General features: G+C 47.1%; 1 protein-coding gene across 1 annotated transcript in view; it reads right to left on the bottom strand.

The window, feature by feature from the left end:
• Positions 1–26,898, bottom strand: part of AGBL1 (AGBL carboxypeptidase 1) — a 411,668-nt gene that overhangs the window by 368,681 nt on the left and 16,089 nt on the right. The window contains exons 2-5 of the mRNA XM_090028682.1: positions 17,939–18,002; positions 15,498–15,644; positions 14,581–14,712; positions 11,666–11,759 (exon numbers count right to left, since the gene is read on the bottom strand). Coding sequence (XP_089884808.1) covers positions 11,666–11,759; positions 14,581–14,712; positions 15,498–15,644; positions 17,939–18,002 — 437 coding nt within the window. The remainder of the gene's footprint in view (positions 1–11,665; positions 11,760–14,580; positions 14,713–15,497; positions 15,645–17,938; positions 18,003–26,898) is intronic.

The raw sequence follows: 26,898 nt of genomic DNA, 5'->3' as shown, positions 1-26,898 counted from the left end.
AGGTGGCTCGTCTGGGGGACAGGAGGCAGGGAGGAGGGGCTAAATCCCCACCGCTGCATCACTCCCGAGGGGGAGGGAGTGGGGGGCAACATGCCCACCAGGTTTGTGGGTGGATGCAGACTGCCCACTGTAGCAGGGCAGGGAGCCCCAAGTCTGCGCTTGCCCCTGAAGCCTTTGCAGCCCAGCGGGTGGGACCCAGCACAGGAGGGCAGAGCGGGGCCAGGCGGGGAAGCTCCTAGCTGCTGCAAACCACACACCACCCTAGAAGTGCCCCCTGCCCACTCTGCAGTGTGGGGGGTGGCAGCAGAGTTGTGCCCCTCACTGCCACCAGGCAGGCAGGGGGTGCCTCACCACGGGAGCACAGAGCTCCTGTGGCAGCATTGAGCTTCTCTGCCCAGTTCTGCTCTGCCGTCAGGTCCCACCTGCTGGGCTGCGGATGCCCCAGGTGGAGAGCAGCAGAGCAGAGAGCTCAAGCCTGCAACGGGCAGCCCGTATCCGCTCCCCTCCAGCCATGCTGCCCACAGGGGAGAGGGAGCTGGGCTCCGCACTCCACTTCACCACAGACAGCAGCCACGGCTCAGGCACTGCTGCAAGGGGTATGGGGCTGTGGACCTGGGTCCCTGGCCCCATAGCCCTGCAAGTTGGGGCTCCCTCCAGCAGGGCTGGAGGGGGCAGGGAGGTATAGGTGGGGAGTGAGGGGCACCGGCAGGGCAGGGGGCTGTTGGTGAGGAGTGAGGGGCCTGAACCTGCGTACTGGTGAGCAAAGGGGACAGGGGGAGCTCTGATTGTCCATGATAAAAAACCCTAAATCAAATACCAAAATTTATAGGTACTTAGAAATTATTTTATTATAATGATTGAGGTACTGGCAGGCTTCCAAATTACTTTACAATTGTAAATATATTGATAAAATATTGTGTTCAATTGATACCTCTCTCTATATATAGATGTATCTATCTACCTATATAGACACACACACACGTATCCATCCATCTATATCTATAGAAGCATCTCTATATTCTAATAACGGCTTAATCTGTCTGTCTGTCCATCCATAACATTTTTGCTCAAGTGCACACATGCTACCGAGATACGGTCACCATACATTTGGGTTTCCCCAGACATGTCCCCTCTCTTTTTAAGCCCTCTGATCACTGTCCAGGTGGGTTTTTTTAAATCTGCCTAAGCACCAGGGATTTCCCTTTGCTCCCTGGTGGGAGCAGGGAGAGGGTGATTGGAGGCAGCAGGGAGCACACTTGGACCTGCCTGCAGCTGCGGACCCATGTGGTGCTCCTGCTGCCTCTGATCCCATCCCCGGAGCACAGCAAAATCCCAGACACTTGGTCAGGGTAGGAGGAGTGGGGGCTGCAGCTGTGACAGGACTGGTGGGGAGGGAAGAGTTGCCTGCCCTTCCAGCAAGAAAAAGGGGCAGGGGGGCAATGGGGAACTCCGTGGCCAGGCGGCAGCACGGGCACCAGCGCCTGTACTCAGAGGGACTGAGTGGCCAGGAGCCTCTGCCCGGGAGGGGCAGGGAGGAGAGTGGTTGTAGCCAGGCTGCCCACAGGGCACTGCAGCCCTGTCCCAGGGCAAGGGTGCCACATGCCTCCCCTCCTCTTCCCTCAGCCCGCGCTAGGGCCGGACACACTCCACCACTGCCTACATGAATCGGAGCCACAGTGCTCTGGCCTGCTCAGGACAGGGACAGCTGGGCCCCTCCAGCAGGGCTGGGGATGCAGGGGGCTGTGGGTCAGGAGTGAAGGGCACTGGGGTGGGGGCAAGTGACTGTGGGTTGGGAAGGGCACTGGCAGCACCACAGGGCTGTGGGTCAGGAGTGAGGGGCACCAGGGTGGGGGTGGGGGAATGTGGGGAGCACTGGCAGCACCAGGGGGCTATGGGTCAGGAGTGAGAGGCACCATCAGGGCCCAGGGGAGCAGGGTACTGCAGTTCAGTGAGTGAGGGGCACTGGGAGGGCTGTGGTTTGGTAGTGAGGGGCAAGGCCACCCTTTGGGGATGGCTATGTAAACACTTTTTAACGCATGATGGGCGTGCGTGCATGCACAATTTCATTTTAATCATGGATTTCGGCGTTTTTAATTGGAGAATTTGCAATTTTTTAATCAGAGAATTTGTGATTTTTAAACAAAGAAAACCAGGATCCCAGGTCATCATGTTGGTGCAGCAAGCTCATTTCTCCTGCCCAAAATACTGGCTGGCAGTAGCCAGGGAGACAGGGCAGGCTGTTCAACTGCACACAGCTGAACACAGAACAGTTGGGAGGGGGAGCTACAGCGAATGCACAGAGCAGGCCCTAGAAACACAATATAGCATTTGCTACCATCAGGGTTAGGGTGGGAGGGTGAAACTGGCCTCACTGGGTCAAACCTGATGCTTCCTTCTGCAGCAGTTGGGACCCATTCATGCATCTTTTCATCAGTCATAATATACAAGTTACCTCTTTGCCACAGAAGCTAAATGTTAATGCTTCAAGTGACCCTTTAAGCCGGGGTGAGCAATTATTTGGGCCCAAGGGCCATGTAGGGAGCTTTGATGAGCTGTTGCAGGCCAGATCACCACCCCCCACCCCCACAACAATTCACCAAATTCCCTATGGAGCTGTGGGCAGGCAAGAGTAATATTCAGGAGCAGGAGAAGCAGGCAATGACTATATGCTCCCTGCATACCCTACCCTGCAGGGGGGTGGTATGGGGGGAGCTGTATGGGGTATGTGGGGCAGGGTGTGTGCACATGTCGGGGGCTGCCTGGGTTCTAGGGCCCAAGAGCTGGGCAGGGGTGAGGAGAGGGAGAGGGAGGCAGGGAGCATGTGCAGCAGAGCCTGCCTGGGCGATGCAGTCTGTGGCTACCCCGATGGTGCTCCGCATGGGGCTGAGCCCTGCCCACACTGGGCTCCTACCCATGCCTGCCAGACCAGCCCTGGCCCCAGTCAGTGCGCACCGTCTGGCGGGGCTGTTCCTGCTGCAGCTGTAGCCAGCCAGGTGCTGCTCCACTCCCCTCACCTCCAGCAGGAGCTGCCTGGCCGAAGCTTTCCCCCCGGCCTGCCCCAAGCAATGCAGCATTGACAGGAGGAGCCACCACTGGAGGCAAGAGGAGCAGAGCAGCTCCCAGCCAGCTGTACCAGGGACAGCCCCCCAGAAGTTGCATGCCCTGGCCAGGGCCTGGGCCAGCACGGCTGATCTGCTTTTTCTCCGACTCCTGTTCCTGCTCTAGCACACAGGGCTCCGGCTCCAGCTCCTGGCCACTTTCCACTGCCAATCACACCAGCCAGGCAGAGCAGGCGAAGGCAGCCAGAGCCAGAGCCCCACCAGCTGAGGCAGAAGCTGAGGCAGGAATCGCCACTGGAGGCAAGTGGAGCAGATAGGCCCGGGCTGCATCCAGCACGCAGCTTCTGCCCGGGCTGTTCCTGGTGTGGCTGCAACCAGCCAAGTGCTGCTCTACTTGTCTCATGCCCAGCAGCAGCTCCTTCTCCCACTCCCACCCCTGCTCCAGGCAGGCAAGTGGACAAGGGGAAGCTTCGGCTGGAGGCAAGGGGAGCAGAGCAGCACTGGGAACAGCCCCACTGGAAGCTGTGCACACTGGTCAGGGCCCACGTCCGTGAACGCAGGTGGCAGCGCTGTGGGCTCAGCCCCAAGCAGAGCACTGAAGGGATAATCACAGGCCGGATCCATCAGCTGCCAGGCCAGATCCAGGCCATCGGCTGTATTTTACCCACCTCTGCTTTATTTGAATGGCCCCAAGCCTCCTCTTAGACATGAAATGATCCTTGATTCAGTAGGAGGCAAGGCAGATTCATACCTTATATCTCTACTTGACTTAGTTTACACACTCGCACACTTTTGAGGGGTGAAACTCAGTTTATCAGATGACACAGCATCTGATAAATAAACTTCAGACCACAAAGGTTTGTTTTATATTTATCTATTTTGGCGAGTCTCTAAGCAGGCAGATATACCTCCCGCTTTCTATGCGACTTCAGACTAACACAGCTAACTACATCTGTCTGATCTACTGCTATTGTGATTTCTCCTTCCCTTATTAAATTCGGTACCCAATCGCTTTTTAAACAGGTCTTTCTACAGCTGAGCCCAACAGCTCAGTTTTATCATGCCCTAAGAAGCATGTTGCAAGACAGAACTGGGAGGTGAAGCAGAGTCACTGCCGCGTGTGCAAGCTCTTATGAGCATACATATACATCGCACACGTATTGCAATGCCACAGGCCCCACCTATGCAGCACTCTCAGCCTCTTTGCTTCCCATCCATGAATCCATCCTGGCTGATCAGGCAGATATGGCTGCTGATTGAATCCAAACCTAACAGATTGCTAGATTTTGGCTTAACATTTTAGTGTTTGTCCTTAATTTGACAGCCCCTGGCTTTCAAGCCCCTGAGAAAATTTTCCATTTTTCCCACATTCTGACATGAGTTCCATGACGCGTAAAACACTTTCTGGCATGTGGGGTTGGCAATGCCGCACCCTTCGTGTTCAAAAACCATAAGCCACACGTACATACGTCTGAGGCTTATTTTATTTGCCTTCTATGCTTTGTGCCCTTCCCCCTCGCCCTCCTCCTTTTTGAAAGCCGAGATTCTCAGAAACACGCTCTCAGGAACAGCGACCTCCAGACAAACTCTACATATCCCAGGAATACTAATAAAATTAGAAGAACTTTTATGAAACAACAGAGATGGAAAAATACTGCACAAAACAGGTCTCATTTTCCGCTGAACCAACTTTGGCCATTTTTCTATCCATTTTCTGTCTAATTTATGCTCGTAATTTGAGGATTTTTGGAACAAACCTTTCCATATTGCAAGTTTCAGGATTATGTGTGTGAACGTTCAGAGTCCGAGTTTCAAATTCATTTGGCCAGCATCCACATCTGAAGTGCATTCATCCAATCATGGAAGAGATGTGTCCATCACGTGGCTTATCTAACAAATGACAACTACCAGTAACTAGCACGGCTCAAAATAGCAAGTAGGGTTTTAAGTGTGGTTAGTCACAGAGAATTGTTTAACCTCCTGAGCAACCAAAAAAAAACAACAACTGAAGGGAATTTGACTGAATAATTTTTACTAAAGTTTGAGGAAATGGCAGTCTGCTCCCAGATATAGGGGGGGAAAAAAAAAAAAAAAAGAAGAAGCATCACTCACTCTTTTGACACCAACTCTTGCCACCTGCTTGGAAACTAGCCCTTCCCTAATAGAAGAATCCTATAGCATTCAACTAAAAACATCCTAGGTATTTAAACCATTGTGTAACACTTACCAGACAGCTCTTTCTGCCAAATAAAGGTTTCATTCTATACAGCAGGGGTGCTCGACCCCCACAGCCTGCAGGCCAAATCCAGCCCACAGAGCCATGGCATCTGGCCTGGGGGCGCTCCCCAATGGTCAGGAAACCTGGTGGCAGGGCATCAGAAGCAATTAACATGGCCACCAGCCACCCCTGCCTCTCTGCCAACTTTCCAAGCCTTGCATAGCCGGATGAGGTCTGGGTCAGGCCACCACTGCATGGCCGGATCAAGCCCAAGCTGATACCCTCCTCCCCAGGACCATGACCAGATCAAGCCACGGGCACACCCGTCCCCACACCGGACTGGGCCCATGGGCAGACCTGGCATGATGGGATGAAAAGTTTGGGAGCACGGCTATAGCACATATACGTAGAGCGTTCTGCCAACGGCCATAAGTTGCATCTTTTTAAGTTCTAGTGGATATTTTCAAAAAGTTTTGCTGCTTTCTTTAAATATGGCTACTTGCTGCTTAGACCCACACAAATCAGGACATGCCAATATGAAGACCTCAGCCCCCAAACTGAGACCAATAAAGTCCATGGGTCATAGTCCAGGGGGGAAATTAGAGCTATTTGGCATACATCCAGACAAAATAAACTGGAGCATAGGAGAGTCTGCACCTAAATAACCTAGGGCTTTGCGGCTGGAAAAAATAAATAGAACTATGTATCTTGTTTCCCTATCTTAGCTGGCTTAATAAATAGCGCTGAACCTGGTGCTCTGCAGAGCACATTCTTCAAGTGACCTTGGTCCCTCTGCTCACTGGGCCAGTAGAAGAATGGTATATCGATGAGAGAGGACATGGTGCGGGTGTATTTTCCATGCTGCCTTCCTGGCAGCTGATCAAAGTGAGGATAATATCAGCCCCCAGAGATGCGGGCTGTTCCAGGCAGCAAGGCAAATCAGGGTGGCATGTAGCTCTGAAAAATAAGATGTCAAGGGCAAAGAGAAGGGGAGGAGTAGGTGCCCATAGGGATCATGCAATAAGCCAGGTCCACCCACCTAGCCCCAGGCCATCCACTACTGCTCTCCAAGTTTCCTCCTGGAAGCTAAAAAGAAACCTATGATCTCATTGCCAACCAGAACAAGTTATTCTTCCTCTTCTAGGGATTTCTAAGTGGGGTTGGTCAAAAAAAAAAAAAAAAAAAAAATTATTTACACGCATTCCCTCCTCCGTAGTCTGGCAAATTGTGAGGAGGATGCCTGAGATTTTTCAGACCGTCACCATCCCAAGCTTCCCTTGGAGCTCAAGAGAAAAAGAGATCCTCAGCCCTCTCTTCATGGTGGATTATCATCCCATTTCGAGCCCTCCTTTCATGCCAACAGCGTCTCCCAAGACCTCTTCCCTCTCCCTCTGTCGGACAGAATAAAAGCAATGTCACCAAATAAGGCGAGATGAGCACAATCCTCTGTCCCTTGAGTGAGAGAGAAAAATAACACCTTTAAATTGGCTGCAAACTGCCCTTAAACCAGCACAGATTTAGGCTGATGTTCACAGTGTTTCCACTGATGAACAGGAAGCCGTTTCCAGTGCAGACACTCACTGCTCCTAACTCCTTGGTGTTAAAATTCAACACCAGTGATGGACTCTTGGAAGGCTCCCTGGGGGTCTACCAGACTCCTGCTAATTAATGATCATGTTAGTTAAACCTCAGGTAAATGATAGTTTGTAGTCCCCATGCCTCCTTCTCTATGGGCTAGCTATGGGGCTGAACTACATCTCCCATGATGTACCAAAGCAGAAGGGGGACAAGCGCTTCATGGGGGTATAGGTTTGGTGACCTATTTGACCTACAGCTTCTAAGAAGCACCATGGCAGCTCATTTTTGAAGTGGAATTTTCATGTTTTTTCAAGCAGGAAGCAACTGTGACCACCTGAAACCCAAGACACTGCTCCTGCCTTTGTTTCAAGGCAACTTGCATCATCACAGATCCTCACAGGAGGCGAGAGGCTCCATACCAGCTAGGAACCGACTGCCCAGGGGGTTTTGCACTTATTGGCTCCTCTGTGAAATATGAACTTTCATTTCTACCCAGGAGAACTTTTACAATTTCTCCAGTGCCTGACGAAGGGTGTTTGCGTCCAAAAACTTGCAATTAAAGAATTATTTTTTGCAAAAATCTTCTTTGTCTAATAAAATAGATCATCTACTACAAGTCCTGATTGCATGGCAGCTCAGGCAGACAGCTGAATACAAAACAGCCCAAAAGACCCTCCCCCCCTCAAAAAAAACAAAAAACCACGTGGCTTGGAGTTCACCTAAATCAAAACAAAATATTCTGGTTTGATTTTTCCAGTGGAAAAGAAGGGGGGCAAAGTAAAAACAATTTTGGCAAAACTGAAAGTTGCCAAGCAAACTTTGATTTTTTTTTTTTGATTTTTTTTTGTTAAAATAAAAGGCAGAAAAGTCCCAAATAGCTGTTAGGATTCGGATTTGTGAAACAAATCTAGAAAAATATAAGAACAAATCAAGTCCAAGGTTTATTGGAAGGCCCTCCATTTTCCCTTCTTCCAATATATGGAATGAATTTTATAGCCTCAACTCATTTCCTAAGCTACTTCAAAATACCCAAAAAGTGACTTTCAGCAGAGATACAGTAAGAAACTGAGCAATGGAGACTGAAGACTTCATTATTTCCGAGTAGGGTAGGGGACAAAGAAGGAAGCTTGCGTTCCTTCTGCCTGTGCTGTGGGCTGAGCATTTCATTTTCCATGGCATCTTTCACTAGTACAAAATTCACGATAAAAAAATAAAAGAGAGTCCTAGTCAGTCCCACATTATACTTCTGAACTGATACCAGTGTAGGGCCAGTCACGCTCAGTACCCCAGCTACAGAGTGCAGAGCTAGACGATCGTACTACCGTGACTAACACTATTCCAATCACAGACGAACAATTCAGCAGAAAGGACAGCAGGGGAGTGAGTGGAATTTGCTTTCCAAGTTAAGTGTGGACATGGACACATCAATCATTTGCAATTGCTACAGTATTTGAGCCCAGGTGCTCTGGGGGAAATGCCTTCTAGGCCATGCCGCATCACGTAAACCAATTCCCCCATGGCCCTGAGTCTTAGAGAGATAAATCATAATCCAAGGCCCGAGAGGAATGCTGCAGGGTGCTCCAACACGTCCCTGGGAATACAGGGGACAATATTTTCAGAGCAGGTGAGAACAGAACCACTCTGCAGAAAACATCCTCGTCTCCCCACACCCTAGGAGTAAAGGTCTCCAGGGATTACAGGTGCCCTGTCAAGAGACAAGCAGAAGCTGCAAAGCTGCTTGAAGCTCTTCACAGTCCCCTGAAAAGCCAAAAATGCAACCACAGCATAAGCGAATTGATTTGTGCTAACAAAGGCAGCTGCATGCATCAGCTGGCTCCACTTGAAGTCTTAAGAAGCAAACACCGAACAAGGCCATTGGTGCAGGCCAGTTCAAAAGTCCTCAGAAATCTTCTTGTCAAGTGCTGGCATTGCCAAAATGATAGCAGCACAGGCCAATGTGTAAGCCTCTTTTAAAGGGCCACCCTCTTCCAGAGCAACATGCATTTGCTGTTGACTAGTCAGGATGCTGGACCCATGCTTTTGTCTAGGACAGCAAACCCAGGATTTGGGCAGAAGTCATACATACCTAATTGCTCTTCTCCTTCGGAGATTTCTCAGCCTACAGCTGTCTAGTCTATACCCAGCTTACCTGCCACAGTACTACCAACACAAGAGCCACTCACTTAGTCTAGTGCCATAGGCTCCTGCCTGATTCCCTAAGGGTATGTCCACAACACGCAGCAGTGTGGTGCAGAAATCCCTGAACTAGCTGCACTCAGGATAAAAATCAAGGACCAGTCCATGTCTCTGTATGGGCTAATTTCCCCTCCCTCTCAGGGCATGTAGGCTCACGAGCATGTGCTTTGCAGTCAACAAGCAAACACGAGAACACGTCTGGCTGAGCTTGTGCATCCAAAACACCAAAGCGCACGACCTTGCCTGGGTAGACAGGCTGTGCACGCTCTGCACTGTACAAACATGCATGGGAGCACGCGACCTCTCTATGGCTTGTGACAAGCTGGGTTGGTGCCAAGCCCAGGCTGTTTGTCTTCACCCACGTGTTCCCTCTGTCATAGGTGTGTAGGCATCGTAAATCTTGCCCCGAGAACTGGTCAGGGACAGACAGCTGCATGGCTAACTTCAGTTTCAAGCCAGAGATGCAAGGCAGGGCTGTTCTCCACAGGCAAAGTCACTTTGAAATAAGAGTCAGCATGTGCTAGAAATAACTCCAGACTATGCCTGACTCAAGGATTTTATCTGGAGTGACAAGGATCCCAGCCCACCTCCCTGCCAGAAACCCCTGTTTGGTCCAATCACATCTGAGAGTTATGGAGACAAACCTTGGCTTCAAGGAACAAAGGAATAGCAGGGGCCTCCCAAGCCATCAGATCCATTTGCCCAGTTCAGAGACAACCATTTATCGCAAATTGCCCCAAAACAGTCCACTCCAAACCCTCACAGATGAGCACAAACCACAAGTACCAGGAGCACCCAGCAACACGCCAACAGCCACCACTGCACTGGGAGACAAGTAATCAGTTTATAAACACTCAGAGAGCATCTAGGAAAGAGGTAACACCCCATGCCTGGAAGAAAAGCTACCCCGCCCCTCCGCCCTGTCAATCTGACCTAGAGGAACATTTCTTTAAGCCCCCGGATCCGATCGTGGTTTGACCCTGAGCTGTCAGTTGTCATTTCTCTCAGGCCAGGTTGTGGCGAGAGGCTCTTGGAGATGGATACAAGGGGCTCGTTACCACCGGACATGGGGAAGCAGGGAATTGATGCTGGGACCCGAACCCAAGTCCCTAGTACAGCGGTTGTCAACTGGGGGTACGTAGACCCCTAGGGGTATTTAAAAGTCATAGGGGGCACGCAGACCTAATGTGGCTGACAAATGCCACCTGTGTGTGCGCAGCTGCAGTGCAGTATGGAGGCCGCCAAGGAAGAAGCTGGGTCTGGCTGGTAAGTGTGTTGTGAGGGAAGGGGCAGATCGAGACCCCAGCGGCGGGGAAGGGAGTGGGGCTGGGGCTGCCCAGCCAAGGTGGGAGTGGCTGACTGAGCCGCATGGGGGGTGGATCCTGCCACTGCGAGCACCCTAGGAGGGCACAGGGGCATGTGCCCCCAGATCCGCACACAGGGCAGGGTGGGCTGTCGCTGCGGGCTGGGGCCGGAGCTGTGCCAGGCTCTTCCTGGTGGTGGTTGGGCCAAGCAGCACTCAGGGCAGGAGGAAGAGGTGCTGGGAGGGAGGTATTGGGGGTGGGGAAGGGTTGCAGCCACCCCAGAATTCGCCATAGACCCCACAACTCCCCTCCCAGTGCTACCACCACCCACCCCAAGTGCAGCCCAGCCCCCTGCTGGGAAAAGCATGGCGCTGGCCCCAGCCTGCAGTGGCAGCCCACCCTGCCCCACACACAGATCTGTTAGCACATGCCCTGTGCCCCCCTGGGGTGTGCACAGCTGTAGGAGCCACCCCCCATGCAGCTTAGTCTTGTGCCCCACCCTGGCTGGGCAGCTGCCAGCCCCACTCGCTCCCCACTGCTGGGCCAGTCTGTCCCACCCTGAGCACAGATCTGGAGGCACATGCCCCAATGCCCTCCTAGGGTGCATGCACTCACAGGAGCCACCCCTCCACTCCACGCCTCCAGAATGAGCTGCTCACGGCTGTGCAGCCTCAGCCCCACCCTCTCCATCACCACGGGGACCTCAATCTGCACCCCCTCACCCTTAAAAACAAGAAAAACAAATAAAAGGGACACAAGCTGGAACATTGAGAGAAGGGGTAGAGTCATTAAAAAAGGTTGAAAACCCTTGCCCTAGCATGATAATAAAACACAGTGTGGGGGCAACAAGTGAGCCCCATACCCTCCCCAAAAGCCCATCCTCTTCCCCTGCCTAGTCTACTGCTCTGTCTTCTACTCCCTGCCTGATTTGCTGGTTTGCTTTCTGTTACCTGCCCTATCTGTTGTTGTGCTACCTGTCCCCTCCCCGACTGGCCACGTTCCTCACATGGGCTGCCCTAATGCCGCAGGCTGGCCACTTCTGGATATAAAACACCAAGTACAACCATGGCCCAGTAGCAATTCCTTTCTGCACCTATGAAATCCTTCATTTTGTATTTGCAGTGACATTTTCGGTCAGTTCTGATTTCCTTTACAGGTGGAACCAAGCTCTTTCCAGCCACCTGCAAGTGTCCAGAAGCATCTGGATCCAGATCTGGCTCCAAACGGCATAGCTCTGAGCTAAACCTGTTCATCCAGCCCTATACTTGGCATAGTTGCTGCAGCTGGACAGGCCCAAATCAGCTCCCTACCTGACTGTCCTGGTGTGCTTCTTGGTATAAGGAGTGATGACTTTGAAAAGCAGCTCCATGGCTCCATTAATGCCCAAGGTAGTTCCTGCAGTAACTGTACCAACGAGAAAGAAAGGCAGTTAGACCCACAGCAGGAAGCTTGGGTTACTGCAGTTGGAGAATGAGCAGCAGAGGGAGCTAAAGCAGGTAGAATTATTGCCCAGTTTCTGTGGGCTCCTGATCAGACCCCTTACAGCATCTAACAGATGTGGAAATAGAGGTCCAAAGCAATCCAAGGTCAAACAATGACAGTGACACTCAAGGATAAAACTGCCACCTCCTAACGCCTAACCCGGCACTCATCCCAGCATCTCAGAGCTGCTCCTTCTGTACAAATCATTCTCTAGGAACAAATTAGGTTTAAATGGGGCCACATCCCAGCCAAAAGACAGGGCTCCAAATCCAAACCACATTTTCCCAGAGCAATTCAAGACATGGGACATATGAAAGAAGGGTCTCTGTCCCTCCTACTTCACCCCCCACTATTTCTACCCTGGTAAGTCAGGGGGTACTTCAGAGTGTAACCAAAGTCCCATACCAGCCACTCCTATCTATAATCCTTCCCTTGGTAACACTGTTAGTTCTTGTCCTCAGATGCAGCAGTCTGTCGATTTAAAAAAAGAAAAAAACCTGCACAGAAATTGGCTGCTTGGCTTGAAAAACTAAGCCTACAGCAGTCCCTCAACCAATCAGTGAGATGGGAGAGCAGGGGAGGGGCAGGGGTTCACACAGATGATGCTAATAATGAGAGTGCTCTGCATAAGCAGAGAGAAAATGCCACGGGGAAATGATAATCAAGAGCTTTGGGGGGGAGAGGGTGGGAAATGGCAGAGGTATCCTAACAGGGGGAAAGGGTAAGAAATCAACACCCTTGTCAGCAGCCAGCAGGTGCCCTGGATGCCAGCCCGGGGCTGATTTTTGGCTGCTTTGTAACCATTTCCCACTGGCCGTCAGGAAGCTGCCAAAGGGCCCATCAACTTATGCAGCCCCTATCGGGTCTCCGCCAAGTCATCCTGCTGATGGAGAGCTTTGGAAGGCTTTGCCGGCTACTTTCACAACAACAAGCCATTCACAGGGGACAGGCGGCATACGAGGCTGCTTGAACTGCACTCCCCGTAGACCGCAACGCATGCCACACACAGGGCTGGCGGCACAGGCTGGGAAGGCAGCAACACAGAGCAATGAGCAGCTGCAATGAGATCTCAACGAGTCTGGGTTGGGTGCTTAGATTCTCACCCCCAAACAACCTTCAAATCTACAGATGCTCCTGGATCTGCTACTGCTCCACTCAATGAGGTTTATTTTGGGGACCAGGGAACATCATCTCCTACGAATTCCATACAATCTTGGCCTAGCCCAGAACAGTCCTCATACCCAGGCTGCCTGGAGATGGAGCATGGACCTGGAAGAACTGGTTCTGCCTGGCACAGAGCAATTAGAGGGCTCTCCACAACGGCTTGTGCAAAATCCTTTGCACTAGCTATAGTGCACAGTGCAATATCAATCCCCACCCACCATGCCACAGATGAGATGTAGGAACTGTAACGACAAGAGCTTTATTAAGCAGAGCTAGATAAACATTTCTGAATTATTCTTTTTTTTTTTTTTTGAGAAAAATGCAGGCACTTTTTTCACTAAAATTTATGTCCATTTCTTGACACTGCTCTATGCCTTAGGAGATGCTCAGATGTCACTAACAACCTGGAGAATGAGTTAGGTCCTGCCATTAAGTTAACAGCTAAAGACTCTGCAGGTATTAGCTTAACTGGGATGCAGGTATGCTTAAAAGGGGAAGGGGAGGGAGGGAAGAGAGGTCTTGTTACAGGAGGCAGCTGGTGGTGAAGCTGTATAACCCAAACTGAAGCACATTATAGTTGCTTGTCTGTGTCAGAGGCTCAGTGACACTCACCTTTTCAAATAATGCTTATCTCAGGGAGACGGACCAACTGCTGGAGAAGGCCCATAGCTTGAGAACAACTCCTGTGCCTTCAGGGCTGAGTGCTAGTGATGCTGGGTTTTAGGAGGAATGATTTAGAAAGCTAGAGATGCACAGCTGGGTCAGAGAGTAACCCATAAGGGGGAAACCAAGATGATTTTCTAGTATTACCTGTGGAGTAAAAGGCACTTGGAGGGACTGAATATACAATGACTGAAGGTACTGAAAATCCCATGGCTTGAATCATCCTTTAAGACCAGTACAGAGAACAGGAAGGATGGTCCCCTAGTTTAGGGACTCTGGGGACAGGTGCTCAGTTCCTAGCAACTCTGCAAACCTCCTATGCACCCTGGGGTAAGCCATGTATTTCTCTGTGCCTCAGCTTCCACACCTGTAAAGTGGGGATTATAGTGCTTGTGTGGATAAATACATGGAGTGCCATGTACTCCAGCACTATGTTGGGGAGAAAAGTAGGTCATGCCCTAAGATAGCACTACAATAGGAGCAACCCTGCATCATCTGAACTAAATAGCCTTTTCTGAAGCTATTTTCTATCATAATATTTATGCTTTCTGTAGTCTGCAGCTCGGCAGGTTCAAATACTACTAGAGTAGAAGGGCGGCCGCAAGGGATTGAACCTGGGATCAATCTAGTTTTGGTATGCAATGCTATCTATCATCACAAATAGACTCCAACAGATATGTAATAATGCACAAGTCCCTATTCTACAGGTGTCAATAGTTTGCACCAAGATAAATGAAAGAGGGGTTTGACACTGACGTGAGCAGAGAGGTGGTTAGTCTGAAAGCAAGGTAGGATGGCACCTTAAAGACTAACTGGATCAGAAAGGTATGAGCTTTTTTAGGCATCAGTTTACTTCATCAGGTGCTAGGTCACCATCTTACCCACATTAGAAACAGAAGGAAATCAGCACACATACCACTGGAAGCATAAACCCTCATGGCCCAGAGACAGTGGATGAGATGCAGGTGATGGCCTAGATTTTTCCTTGCCAAGCTCAGGGTCACATCAATTGCCTCCAGCATCTGCACCCTCTGCCCAAACTTCCTGTCTGCAAAAGGAAATGGGAATAAAATGACAGTAAATGAAGAGAAGCCTTCAGGAGAGATGGAAAAATGCTACAGGACAGAAGGATCCTAAAGCATTTACAAATACTTATTGCTATGACCTCAAAATAACCTGCAAGGCACACTGGCACTGCTCTCTCTCTTTTACAGATGGGTAAACTGAGGCACTTGACTTACCAGTGTTACAGTCTCCATTGAACTCAAACAGGCAGGCCCGCTCTAGTCACTAAACAACAGTCCCTCAAATGAAAGGAACACAGCCATCTATTACTGTACACACAATAATACCTTTTTAATGCATCATTGGAGTATAAAGTCTATGTCAGAGTAGCAGAAAGAGCCTCTGCAAAGTGTCATATTTTGTAATGGAGCCTCTTACGACCCAGCAGCTGGGCTCTATCAGTACTATATAACATGCTGTTTAGCAGCTTGTTACAAGCTCCGTATGGAATTTTGCCCACCTGTCCTTTCAGCCAGGGACCCTGGATCCAGAAAGCAGCATGTCTACCAATTCAGCTAACCCATAATGATCTCCATCAGCTGTGCTCATATTCATTGGACAAGCCTCCTTCCATCAGCATTTGAAACTATCACAGTTTCCCACTGCAGCTCTTGCAGCCCGCCATCCCTCCCTCTGAGTTGAAAGGTCCCTCCTCGTTAAAGGATACAGGCTATTACTTACTGATCCTAGTCCTGACCACAATTGTGACCTTTTGGATCGTTTCCTCCCCCTTCCCTATACTTTTAAGTAATTGTGGGCAAGCAATACCTCTTTGGCCTACTTTAGCCAACAAACGAAGCAGAGGTAAAAGGATGCTGTAGTCTGGCTCAGCTGTCTGGGCAGCATTTACAAGGGCCTGCAGCAAGGCTTCACTGCCTCCTTTGCTGATCATGTAGTGAATTCTCCGATCTGTTCCTGAGAGAGGGAAAAATTAGAAAAGAAGGTTAAACTTTCCTGCCATGGAGTCTAAAACCTAGAAAGAAGTGAGCTTTCCATGGTGCAGATGATGCTTACTGGGATCTGTAGAAATCAACTGCATGATCCTCTCCAGTGCCTTCTTGGTCAGGCTTTTTTTACATGCAGGGACATTTACAAAACCTGCATCTGGTTTGGATTTCAAACAGACCCTGCCCAAGCTGAAGTTGTAGTCCAGACCCAGATCTACTCCTCCAAGCCATGTGTTCTGCTGTCTCTTGCCCTTGCTGTTGTTATCTTTACAGGCTACATCCAGCTAGGGCTGTCATTGTGCAGTTAAATAGGCTAGAGAGAAATAAGCAGTCACCCAAAGCTTTCAAAGGAGTGGAAAGCTCCATGCTCTTCCCTGAGATAGCAAAAGTTAAGCAATTAAAGGTATAAAAGTTCAACTGACCACTTCCTCAGAACAAGGAATGCTAGGAAAATTTTGGAGATGGCTCTCAAACAAAGCAAAAGAAACGAAAAAGAAAAGAAAAAGTCTCCAAAGAAACCAGTGCTGGCTCTGGAGGCCCTACAGGGCAATTCTCTGTCATTTTGGTCATCTGTGAATTATTTTGTGGTAACCCACACTAGGGAGACTGTGGGAGCAGCATATTTAGCCCCTGAAGATATTTCAGGGGAGACAGTACTTCCTATTCGCCATAAAAAATCCCCCCAGCTGATGGAGGAATGTACTGAAGGCTACAAAAGAGTCACCGCTGAACTGAAAGTGTCTCTAACAGGACTTTGAAAAGTAAGGAGTATGAAGGGGGAGTATGAGAAGCTTGGCACAGGGTTGTAGAAACTACATAATGCACACAAAGCTCTGAATTTTGGCAACTTAAAACTGCTGGCACTTTTTGCTCAAATGAAATTTCTTAGAGGAATGAGTGGGAAAAGTTTAATTTTGTTTTCAGCTCTATTGGCAGCTCTTCCTTCCACATAACTGGGGCCCTTGTAGTAACACTTTCACAAATAGAAGAGCCTTTGCAAATGCTGTGCCCACACTTTTCCTGGAATTTTTGAGTTTCTTCACCCCTGCAGAATAGTTCCTACCCTATTCAAATGGGGATGAGGAGAAGCCATTTGTTCTTTTGGCTATTAAAGGAAGCCTGTTACAGAGTTGAGTTGTCGTAGCCTGGGAAGTCGGCCTCCTGCTCATGTCTCAGGGTTCTCACTTTCTAGTGGCCCTGGTGACTTTGAGCCTTTCCAAGCTCCCCGGAATGTAAAATATCTTGACATGCATGGCATCGTTTAAGGCAGGCAAGGTTCTTTGGGTAATTGTGATCTCTTTTATTTGCTGGAAGAAGAAGGAAGTTATTTTTAATTTTATCACATAGAGAAAGGACCAAAATATTTTAAATGCTTCCATATTACTGGGTTTTTGGTTGTAGCCATGTTGATCTAAGGACGTAGGCAGGTAATGTGGGTAGATGTGATATCTTCTTTTATTAGACCAAGTGAGAAGCTGGAAAAAAATTCTTAGCAAGCTTTCAGGTGCAGTCACCTTTTGTCAGGCATAGGAAACAGCGCTGTGCAAAATTTCACTGGCCCTTTCGTTTCAACACCATTTCGATTCATTTCGAGGTCGAAACAGCAACATTGAAATGAAACAAAGGGCTGCGAAACAGCCTCAAAACAAAATGAGGCTAGTCAAAACATTTGGAAAGTCAAAACATTTCAACCATAGTGCTGGGGAAACGAGCTCATCCCCGTTGGGATGATTCCCTGTCCCCAGCGAAACATTGAAATAGCGTCGAAACAGCCTTTCTGTTTCGAATCGAAATGAAATTCGAAACAGAACTCTGTTCCATCGAACCATCAAAACTCAAGGCAAAGCAGAACGGTGCCGTTTCACACAGCCCTAATAGGAAAGATCGCTGAGAACTTTTTTCCAGCTACTCACTTGGTCTAATAAAAGAAGATACCACATCTACCCAAAGGACCTTACCTGCCTATGTCCTTAGACAAACATGGCTTCAACCAAAAACCCAGCAACATGGAACCATTTAAAACATTTTTGGCCCTTTCTCTACATGATAAAATTAAAAATAACATTAGAAACTTCCTCTTTCTTTGAGCAAAGTAAAACCCCAGTCTCCCAGAAAGGTAGAAAGAGGAATTGATGGGCTCCAGATACAAACCAGGCCCAGTCAACCTGGCAAGAACAAGTCAGAGTTATTGGGAAGTGTGACCTGTACCCAGCCTCAGGAATTTCTGTTTTTTTCACCCTGCGAAGGTCACCAGTTACTTACCCACTGAGAATAGGTCAGCGAGAATACCGAGGATGTTCAGGATCACGTCTCTGTCCTGGGAACTCTGCAACAGGAACACAAATGCCCACCTTTATGAAGGAGTTCAAAATAGTGAGGCAGAGGATCTCCTCTACAAAACACTTCATGCTATTCAGGGTTGGAATACAAGCAAAGCCTCTGGGGTCCAGAGACATTTGTGTCCCCATATGCATAGTGGGTATTCCTCATCTTATCTGGCTGACAGATGTCAGCATTTCCATGTAACTAATGCACTAATAGTTCCTGGGGCCATTCTAGTCATACCTCCTACAAGTAGTGATCAGGACATGGTGGAGGTAGTGAGCAAAAAAAAAAACCATCATGAAATCACTCCACTTGAGCCCATATCAAGCCAACACACCTCTGCCTGTTTCCCAGCTACTGTATTTTTCATGCTTTAATTCATCACCTTTCCCCCAAACTATCTGAGTTGCTTTCATACCCAACAAAACTGCTGAATTTAGAACAAGAACTGAACAAGCCACACACTGCAGTGCATTAACAACGGCTCTGACAAAGGGAATAATGGAGGAGGAGGTGAAATGTGGAGCAGCTTCAGTTACCATCTACAACCTCATATTCAAGTGTTAGTCAAGCCTAGCGATCCCATTCTTTGTTGATGAAAGAACTGAGGCGATGTTGTTTTTTTTAACTTGCCTATCTTCTTTTTAGCTAAGTCATTCTTTTCCAGCTCTTTATTTTTCAGACCTAACCTAAAATATTCAAAGTCAATATAGAGACTTTTAGAACATAAAAACATGGCCATTGGGTCAATGACGCACTCATGCGATGAGTTAATGACCCAGCCTAAATGCTTTCAAACACAGGTGTGCAGTTTACAGTGAGAATCCATTGATTCTATAGCCTGGTAACTAGAACAGCAGAGCAAACAGGACTTTCAGGAGGGAAGTTATCTAGTCCTATGTTTCATTAGGACTAAATTGACATTATATGTGGACACTGCATGATGTACACTAGATGGAGAGGATCTAATGCAGATCTTGCACTAAAGTGAATGATAGACTGTTAGAATAAAAGTTTTGCTTAATTTCTATAGTCATTTTGTACACAGCCAACTGGACGAGTGGCATGGAAGCTGGTCTGCAGGCCGGATCATGCTCAGGGACGTTGTCCTTAAGACTGAAAGATTTCACTGCTATAGGAACGATCAAGTGCTTATAGTCTGTGTTGTCACGAGGGAGGGGACCTGGGACTTATACTTTCCACAAGAATTCCTAATAAAATAGAAACCTTCCAAACTTGTAGCACCTGTCATTAGAAAGGAACATCAAATACGTTGAACAAACTGCAATGTCTCTAACACAGCCACTTCACCTTCCACCAGAACTTCCACCAGAATTGTCATAATATTACAAATGTCTCAGAAATATATGAAACCTTTCTTTCTGAATTTTCTCAAAATGTTTTAGAAACTTAATCTCCTGTTACGCACACTAGTTGCTTGGAATCATATTACCAGTCACTGAAGAGCCACAACAACCTCTGGCATGTTAAACATTTTACAGTCAAAGTATGCAGTAGCTGAAGACCGGGGATGAAGTGCCTCCTATCTAAGAGAGAGAGCAGAGGGAGTATATGAAAGACAGTGGAAACTTAAATACACTCCTCCTACTGTATGTACATATGATACATGACCATATATTACTTTTTTCCACTGCTAAAATCAGAATAGGGTGCTACTTAGGGAGCTAATTAGCAGGCCTGTGTGAGTAGGCAGCTATTCAATCCGGCTTCAAATCTGGCCACTTCAGATGCCAGTGATCCAATCCGGAGCTCTGGACCAGGTTCCCACTTCAATCTGGCCAAAGCGGCTCCAAAGCTTCAGAGCTTCATGGCCTCAGCAGGGGCTACCATCCCTGCAGCTTTTACGCTGCTGCGCCTTAACATGCACAGTATCACCCATGGCACAAGTTTTGCCTGTCAGCAGCTTGAGATGCAGTTTCCCCCAAACTGAAAATGGCACACTTTGTGGCCTCACCAGGGGCTACCACCCCTGCAGTTTTCGCCTCCCTGTGGTGTAACACGTAGATGTGACATGAGTTTTACTTTCAAGAATTTGGGGTGCAGTTCCCCCCAAACCCCTGCACCGATCTTCTTGAAACGTGGCAGGCTTTATGCTCTCAGTAGAGGCTACCATTCCTGTAAGTTTCATCCAAATCATACAAAAAACAACAAAGTTATAGATATTTCATTGATTCCCCATTATACCCTATGGCCAGATCGGGTATAATGGGGAATCAATTCCGAAGCGGCGCCAAAGCTTTTCCAGAGTGCTTCAGAAGCTGTGAACCTCTTTAGAAAGCTTCACAAAGCCAGTGCTTCAATCCAGACATGCTGCTTTGAATGCCAAAGTGTCCAAAACTTCTCCGGATCTGAAGCATGGTCTGAAGCCTCACACCGCCCTACCAATTAGGGTTGTATATTTAATGAAGCCTTATTCATTGGCTGCCAAAGTTACAAGGTACGTAGCATATGAGGCAGAGGTTTACAGGGAAAGAAATGACAGTGTTACAGTTAGGGTATGATTGCCACACTGCAGACCTGGGTTATATCGCTGCCTCTGTACAGAGTCCCTGTGAGAGACTGAGCAAGTCCACTAAAATGTCATTTTGCAAGCGTTGACTACTCGTGTGTTCCCTATTTTAGGTTTGGGTGAAAAAGCAAACTTACTTCTGGCATCTTCCAATTTTTGAATGTTTAAGTTTGCAACCTTAATAATCTCTTAATACAGACTTTTTAAATGTAATGTTCTACTCTTTTCAAAGAGCAACCAAAAAAACAGGGATTCCATCAGCTCAAAGCATGCTGTGGTCTGCTAGAAGAGCAAGAACCATCAGAACCACAGCACACATCTAACCTGGAGCCCATGTGGTACCTGAAAGCAGTGGCAAATCATGTGCCCACAGGGTCAATGAGACACTCATGTGACGACTAAATGACCCAGCATAAAGGCCCACGTGGTAACTAAAAGTGGTGGCTGGTCATATTCTGCATGGGCCAGCTACTAGCAGGGATTAGACACACATTCTGCTAGAGCAGTGCTGCTGAAGCTTATGGCCCTGTGAGCCAGATGAGTGGCATGGAGGTCAGTGTGCAGGTTGGTGTGGGAGGCTGGTTCATGGGTGCAACCCCGCGTGGCAGATCCAGCCATATGCCAGCCTGATCTAACTCACAGGACCATGTTATCTGGCCCACAGCACTTCCCATGGGTCTGTAAAATTATCAAAAGGGGAGCAGTAATTAATGCTGCCATTGCTCCTCTGCCACCAAATGTCTAGACCTAAGGGGAACTCCATGGGCTGAATGACATGGCTCTGTGGTCTGGGTCTGGCCCATAAGCACTATGGTAGAAGGTTTCAGCCAACAATAGAGGATCGCCGAAGCTTCATTTCAGATTCAGAGTGGGGAGTCGTGGTCACAGAAATGTATGCTTATGTGTCCTAGTCCTCAAGCCTCTCTTCCCACTTCTGTGCCTGTTGCCTACAGTCTGTCCACATCCTAGTCCTGGTCTCCTCCATCTGTCTTCTTCCTTCTTCAACCCCGGTCATTCCTCACCACTGCCCTTTCTTCCAGTTTTCCCAACAATTTCTTGCTCCCTTGTCTCAGTCCCCACATACCCTTCAACTGCATTTCCTCATTACCATAACCTCACACTCAGGTCCGCACTTGAGAGTTTATAGTGCTGCACAGGCCTCCAGCACCTGGGAGGAGCAATTCTAGGGAAAGTCCCATTCATTGGTTGCAGAACATGATCAAACACTTGCAGCAGCTCAACATTTGGAGAAATGTGAACAATATTCACAACAATATCAAGGCACATCCATGATATGAAGACCCCTCCTCTGCCATATTTCAAGTCCCTACTCCAAAGCCTAGAGACAAAAATTCATGCAACCATTTAAATTTAAACCATTTCTGATTTTAAAAAAAAAAAAGCTTTTTACCAGAAGGGCTGTTAGAATGGTTTGCTATGAGGAAAATAACATATATTCACCTAATTGTTTTCTTGCAAATGACCGAGCAATTTTTTTCCCCTGAAATTTTCCAAAATGTTCAGCATGAGTCAAATACCTGGCATGAACAAATCCCCATTCAAATGCTTAGTGTTTGACTAACTTCATAAGCATCTGAAAATAAAGTCTCATTACAGGCAGCTGCACCTGTGCCAGCTATAATGTACGGCTTTAATGAAAATCAAAATCCCTGGGCTCACTAGACTTTCTTGGAGTCCACTCTGGTTATATTTTGGAGTTGGCTCCACATTCCTATTGATCGTTTCATGAGCCACTCAGTAAAATACTCCAGATTACCAAAATAACTTTGCAAATCGTTTTTTCTAAGTGATGTATCATCCTAGCTTAGATCATGTCTCTCTGGCTCTTTTTTCTCTAAGACAGCCCTCTCCTGTGAAGTGCTCCCCTTTCAATTTCCAGGGGCCATAAAGTAAATGAAAGAGCTCATCATCTCCTTCAAAGCAGGACTGGGCCCTCAGAGCCTGTCTCTGACGTGATGAATACCCACCCAGTGGCTTCAAATGAGAAAGAGGATTTGAGCACCTTCAAAAATTTGGCTCTTCTAAACCAGACTGCCCCTCCAGTTTTTTCTCACCGTCTCTCAATATCCCTTTCCTCTGTTGGTGGATGATTGCATATTAAGGTTTCAGTGATGATCCTATCACACTGGGATGTTTATTTTAATTGATTGGGTTGTGGGTTTCCTAAGCCATTAACACAAATAGTGATAATGCCAGATACTCTCTGAGTTGCTGCAGTGTTTTATCCAGGACCTCGAGTAGGCATGGGACCTGAGAGACATGAAGGACCACCTTTTAAAATGTTGAAATCAGGCCTGTTGGAAACCTGCAAATATTATATCTTGATTATTTGCTCTGAATATTTTATCACCTATACTCAGTGTGCCTGTGTTCACTCTCCACTAGCACCCTAATCAAGGAGTTTGGTGGCCAGCCTGTTTGAGGAAACTGGATGAAATCCTGGTCCCATTGAATCAATAGCAAAACGCCTACCGATTGCTGACATCGAGAACTCAAACAGTGAATACTGGAGACTACCTATGAAGAGCAAAGTGTATATTCATACTAGCAAATGGCTATTAGATCCGTGCAAGCAAGCCAAATCTAAAAGTTATGATCATCCAACAAGAAGACAAACCAGCTCCATGACTTCTGTGTCCAGTGGAGACCGCTTAAATTTTGATTAATTAGGCTGAGATTTTCAAAGTCATCAAAGGGTTTGGTCATCTAATTCCCATTAAAAGTAATAACCTTTAATTAATTAGTACAGGCAACAGGTTCTAGATGAGCAACAAACAAAGGATTCATACAAAAACAATAATTAGAACAATAAATAAAATTGAGAAAAATCATAATCCATTCCTAGCCTAAAAATGAAGTGTAAAGTAAATTATTCCATGAATTAGTTCTTGTGAAAATAAAGGCACTATTTAGTATTGAAAAAGTGTTGCTGGTAATGTGGGTAGGATTCAGATTCAAAATCAGAAAGAGGGAAAGAAGGAAAATTCCTCTTGTTTAATATTTTCCATGCAACATCCATGTATGTTAGGTGTATATACATCCACACAACAACACGGACACATTGTCCTAGTAGCTGGAGTGGAAAAATGGGAGAAAAAGGTTCCCAGAGGGAAAGTTCAAGCCAAAGTACAGAATCACCCTCTCCACACACAGTTTTCCTGAAAGGGTTTAGGATCTAAGCCAAGTTGTTACTCATTTGGCCACAGCTGCTAGCTACATTACATGGCATGCTATCACTCAAGGGCTAAACTAAAAAGCACATCATCTAGACCAGGGGCGGGCAATTATTTCAGCCGGAGGGCCGCTTACTGAGTTTTGGCAAGCCATCGAGGGCCATATGACAGGCAGCCAGGGGCAGATAAATATTCATTTTCTAAAATTTTTATGGGCCCCGCAGGCCGGATAAAATAGCCTGGCAGGGCACATCTGGCTCCTGGGCTACATTTTGCCCATCCCTGATTTAGACGATACAACATTGCTCTTAGGTTCGCCCATAGCACCTCACCTGCGCCTCTCTTCAGCAGAGCTGGTAACTTTTCTTGCATGTCTGGGAGTTAAACACTGTTGGACTCAGCTGCACTTAGCTCATAGTTTCCTCTGGAGCTACATCTGAATGCTCTCAGGGAATGTCATCCCTCAAATCCCATCGTTTACCTTAGCCAAGCCTCCTCCTAATACACTGCTGCCCTAGATACAGCAGGCATCGAGAATGCCCCATCATACCACTGATATATTTAAAAAGTCAAATGATCAGCCAGTGCCATTAGTTTCATAGGGAAAATCCAAAAGTTTGTTGCCATTATTATGCTGAATATTTTCTTCTGGTTCTGGGAGTACCCTAGTGAGCATCTGGGAGACTGCCAGAGTGAGCTGTTCTTTACTCAAGATGGACTGCAAGGTTGTAACCTAGCCCTTCGACAATGCAAGACAATTGCCAGCAGCCTCTCCAAAATGTGTCATTGGACTTTTAACAAACTGCTTGAACAGACGGTTAGAGCAGAGCTGGGCACTGGTCCTTTGTACAGATGTGTAGCTAGCAATGCACCCACTGTTTAGCACTCCACTGGGACAGGGAATTCTGCATGATCTCGTTCCCATGTGAAACTCTTGAGCTCGTATTGCATTTGCCCAGTGGCAAATGTTTTACCAAATGATCCACATTAACCACTGAGAAGTTTATTGTGTATGTAAGCATTATTGCTTGAGGAGGAGAATGCCCAAAAAGAAATTAAACAGCATTAATTTATTTCAGTGCGCTATTTACCAATAAATATTTTATTATATTTGGAGAAAGAAATACAAAGCTGCTATGTCACCCACAGAAATAATAAATGAGCAATTAAAGGAGTCACTCTTGCAAGATGTAGGCTCCTGGATTTCCATCTATTCTCCTTTTAAATTAATCATTGAATATAATCCCCAAGTTGTTTGACTACTTTTGAAATATCGGAACTGATTAGCTTCAAAGGGAGAGCTATTGTTATGCTGCATTACCATATTTCCAATCTCTTTGCAAATCTTTTGCATAGTCTGTGGAGTCAGACATCATTACTTCTGGCTTTGGGTGGGGCAGCATGAGTTTGAATTCACAGATAACCACATTTTTTCCCCCACCCAGAAGCTACCTACCTGTGTGAGGCCTATGTTTGCAAATCAGGTTATTGCACTCAGTTTATTGCAGGCAAAAAGGGCAGGTATAGCACTAAGCCCACACAAAAATGAAGGCCAGCCGAATAGCAGATTCACTGTCTATAAATGTTCTCCTTGGTATCCATTTAGCTGGTGATTGAGAGGTTCAAATGGCAGGTTTGTACACTAGATACCATACTGTGGGTAGGACATGGAAATGGGACACTGGACGTTTATGTCTTGTTTATTTAGACTGCACACAGACACTATCTTCTAGTATCTAGCACTATGAGGCCTCAATCCCTGTTGAAACCTTTGGCTGTACTGGAATACAAAAAAATGATTGCAATTATCTTATTGGTTAAACAGAGACATCCTATCAGGTCCTATCTCCAGCCTTTGCTAAGGCAAACTTTGGAAATTTAGATTTGTGATAGATTTAGGTTGTGAATGAATACTAAGACCCAGCAGCTCCATTGAAGTAAATACACAGACTTAGATTTACAGCTCCTAAACTCATAACAGAAAATGCTGCTCCAGGATTTATGAATCGTTGCCAGAAATCAGCCGGGTGTAGGATGGAATAACGTGATTCCCAGGCTTAACTACATCACCACGCCAGTCAAGCTATGCTATCATTCTGCAAATCTCCACCCATAGACTAACATAGACAAAACATACCACTGCTTCCTCCTCCTTCCATGTTTCCACCAGACTATATCTGTATGGCAAACTTACCATGCCAGCAGGGGAATAGCCACAGTCCCAAAGCATCAATATTGATTTAATTAGCATGAGGACAGGCTAATGGGCACTGGCACTTGAATTCCCACAGAAACTAAAGCCCATGGCAAAGCACACCAACTGCTCTAAGTCCGTGGGACATTTCTTTGGCCTGCCTTTTCTGACAAAAAATATAACAATGCATAAGTATGTGCTTCTTAAATACCTTCTTTTTCATACACAACACACCCCAGAATATAATATGCACTTTGTTTTTGAAATGCAGAATGAAGGAAAAAAATATTTTTCCAGAGTTATGGCTGCATAAAGCAGGGGCATAACCTAATCTTCAGATGACTCACCCTCCCTTTCCTGCTTATCTAAAGCTGAAACCCTAGCTGTTTCTGAAGACAGGTCTCCATGGGTAGATCTATGATTCTGAAAAGAGCTAAAGACCCTTCAAGGCTGTGAAATAGGAGGGGAGCAACAGAAGCAGCTAAAAATGCAACAGAATTGCCCTAAGAAAGGTTAGTTTTTTGAGTGGAGCATCAAGACCATTAATAAGGAGAGATGCTTGTTAACGCCTGTGGAATGAAGAACGAGCCATCAAGTCAATTGACTCCCTCAGGTACCTGAATAATAATGCAACAGTTGGTACACTGTAACAGGAATCAAAGCAAGGTGCTTCTATCACTGTCAGAAAATCAGCTTCTCCACTTAATATACACACCCCAAGTTTTGGGGAGGGAGGAAGGTTTGGGGGGAAAGGTGCAGGTTGTATGCGAGAAAATATGGCATATACTATACAGTATATATATGTTCCAACGCAGAACACTTCACAACTTGTACAACTCCCAGAGGGAAACGCTGAGGGAGCACAAGACGGATATTACCCACTCAACTTACTATTGGCAAGTGCTCAGATACCCTGGTGTCTGAGCATAGTGTAAGAACTGGAATAGAATCGGCTAGGCCCATTATCACACCTTCAGGT

Source organism: Crocodylus siamensis, chromosome 15 (assembly GCF_052110815.1).
Source record: "Crocodylus siamensis isolate JL-2025a chromosome 15, ASM5211081v1, whole genome shotgun sequence".
NCBI classification, from domain to species: Eukaryota; Metazoa; Chordata; order Crocodylia; family Crocodylidae; genus Crocodylus; species Crocodylus siamensis.
This window is presented reverse-complemented; position numbering and strand designations above follow the sequence as displayed.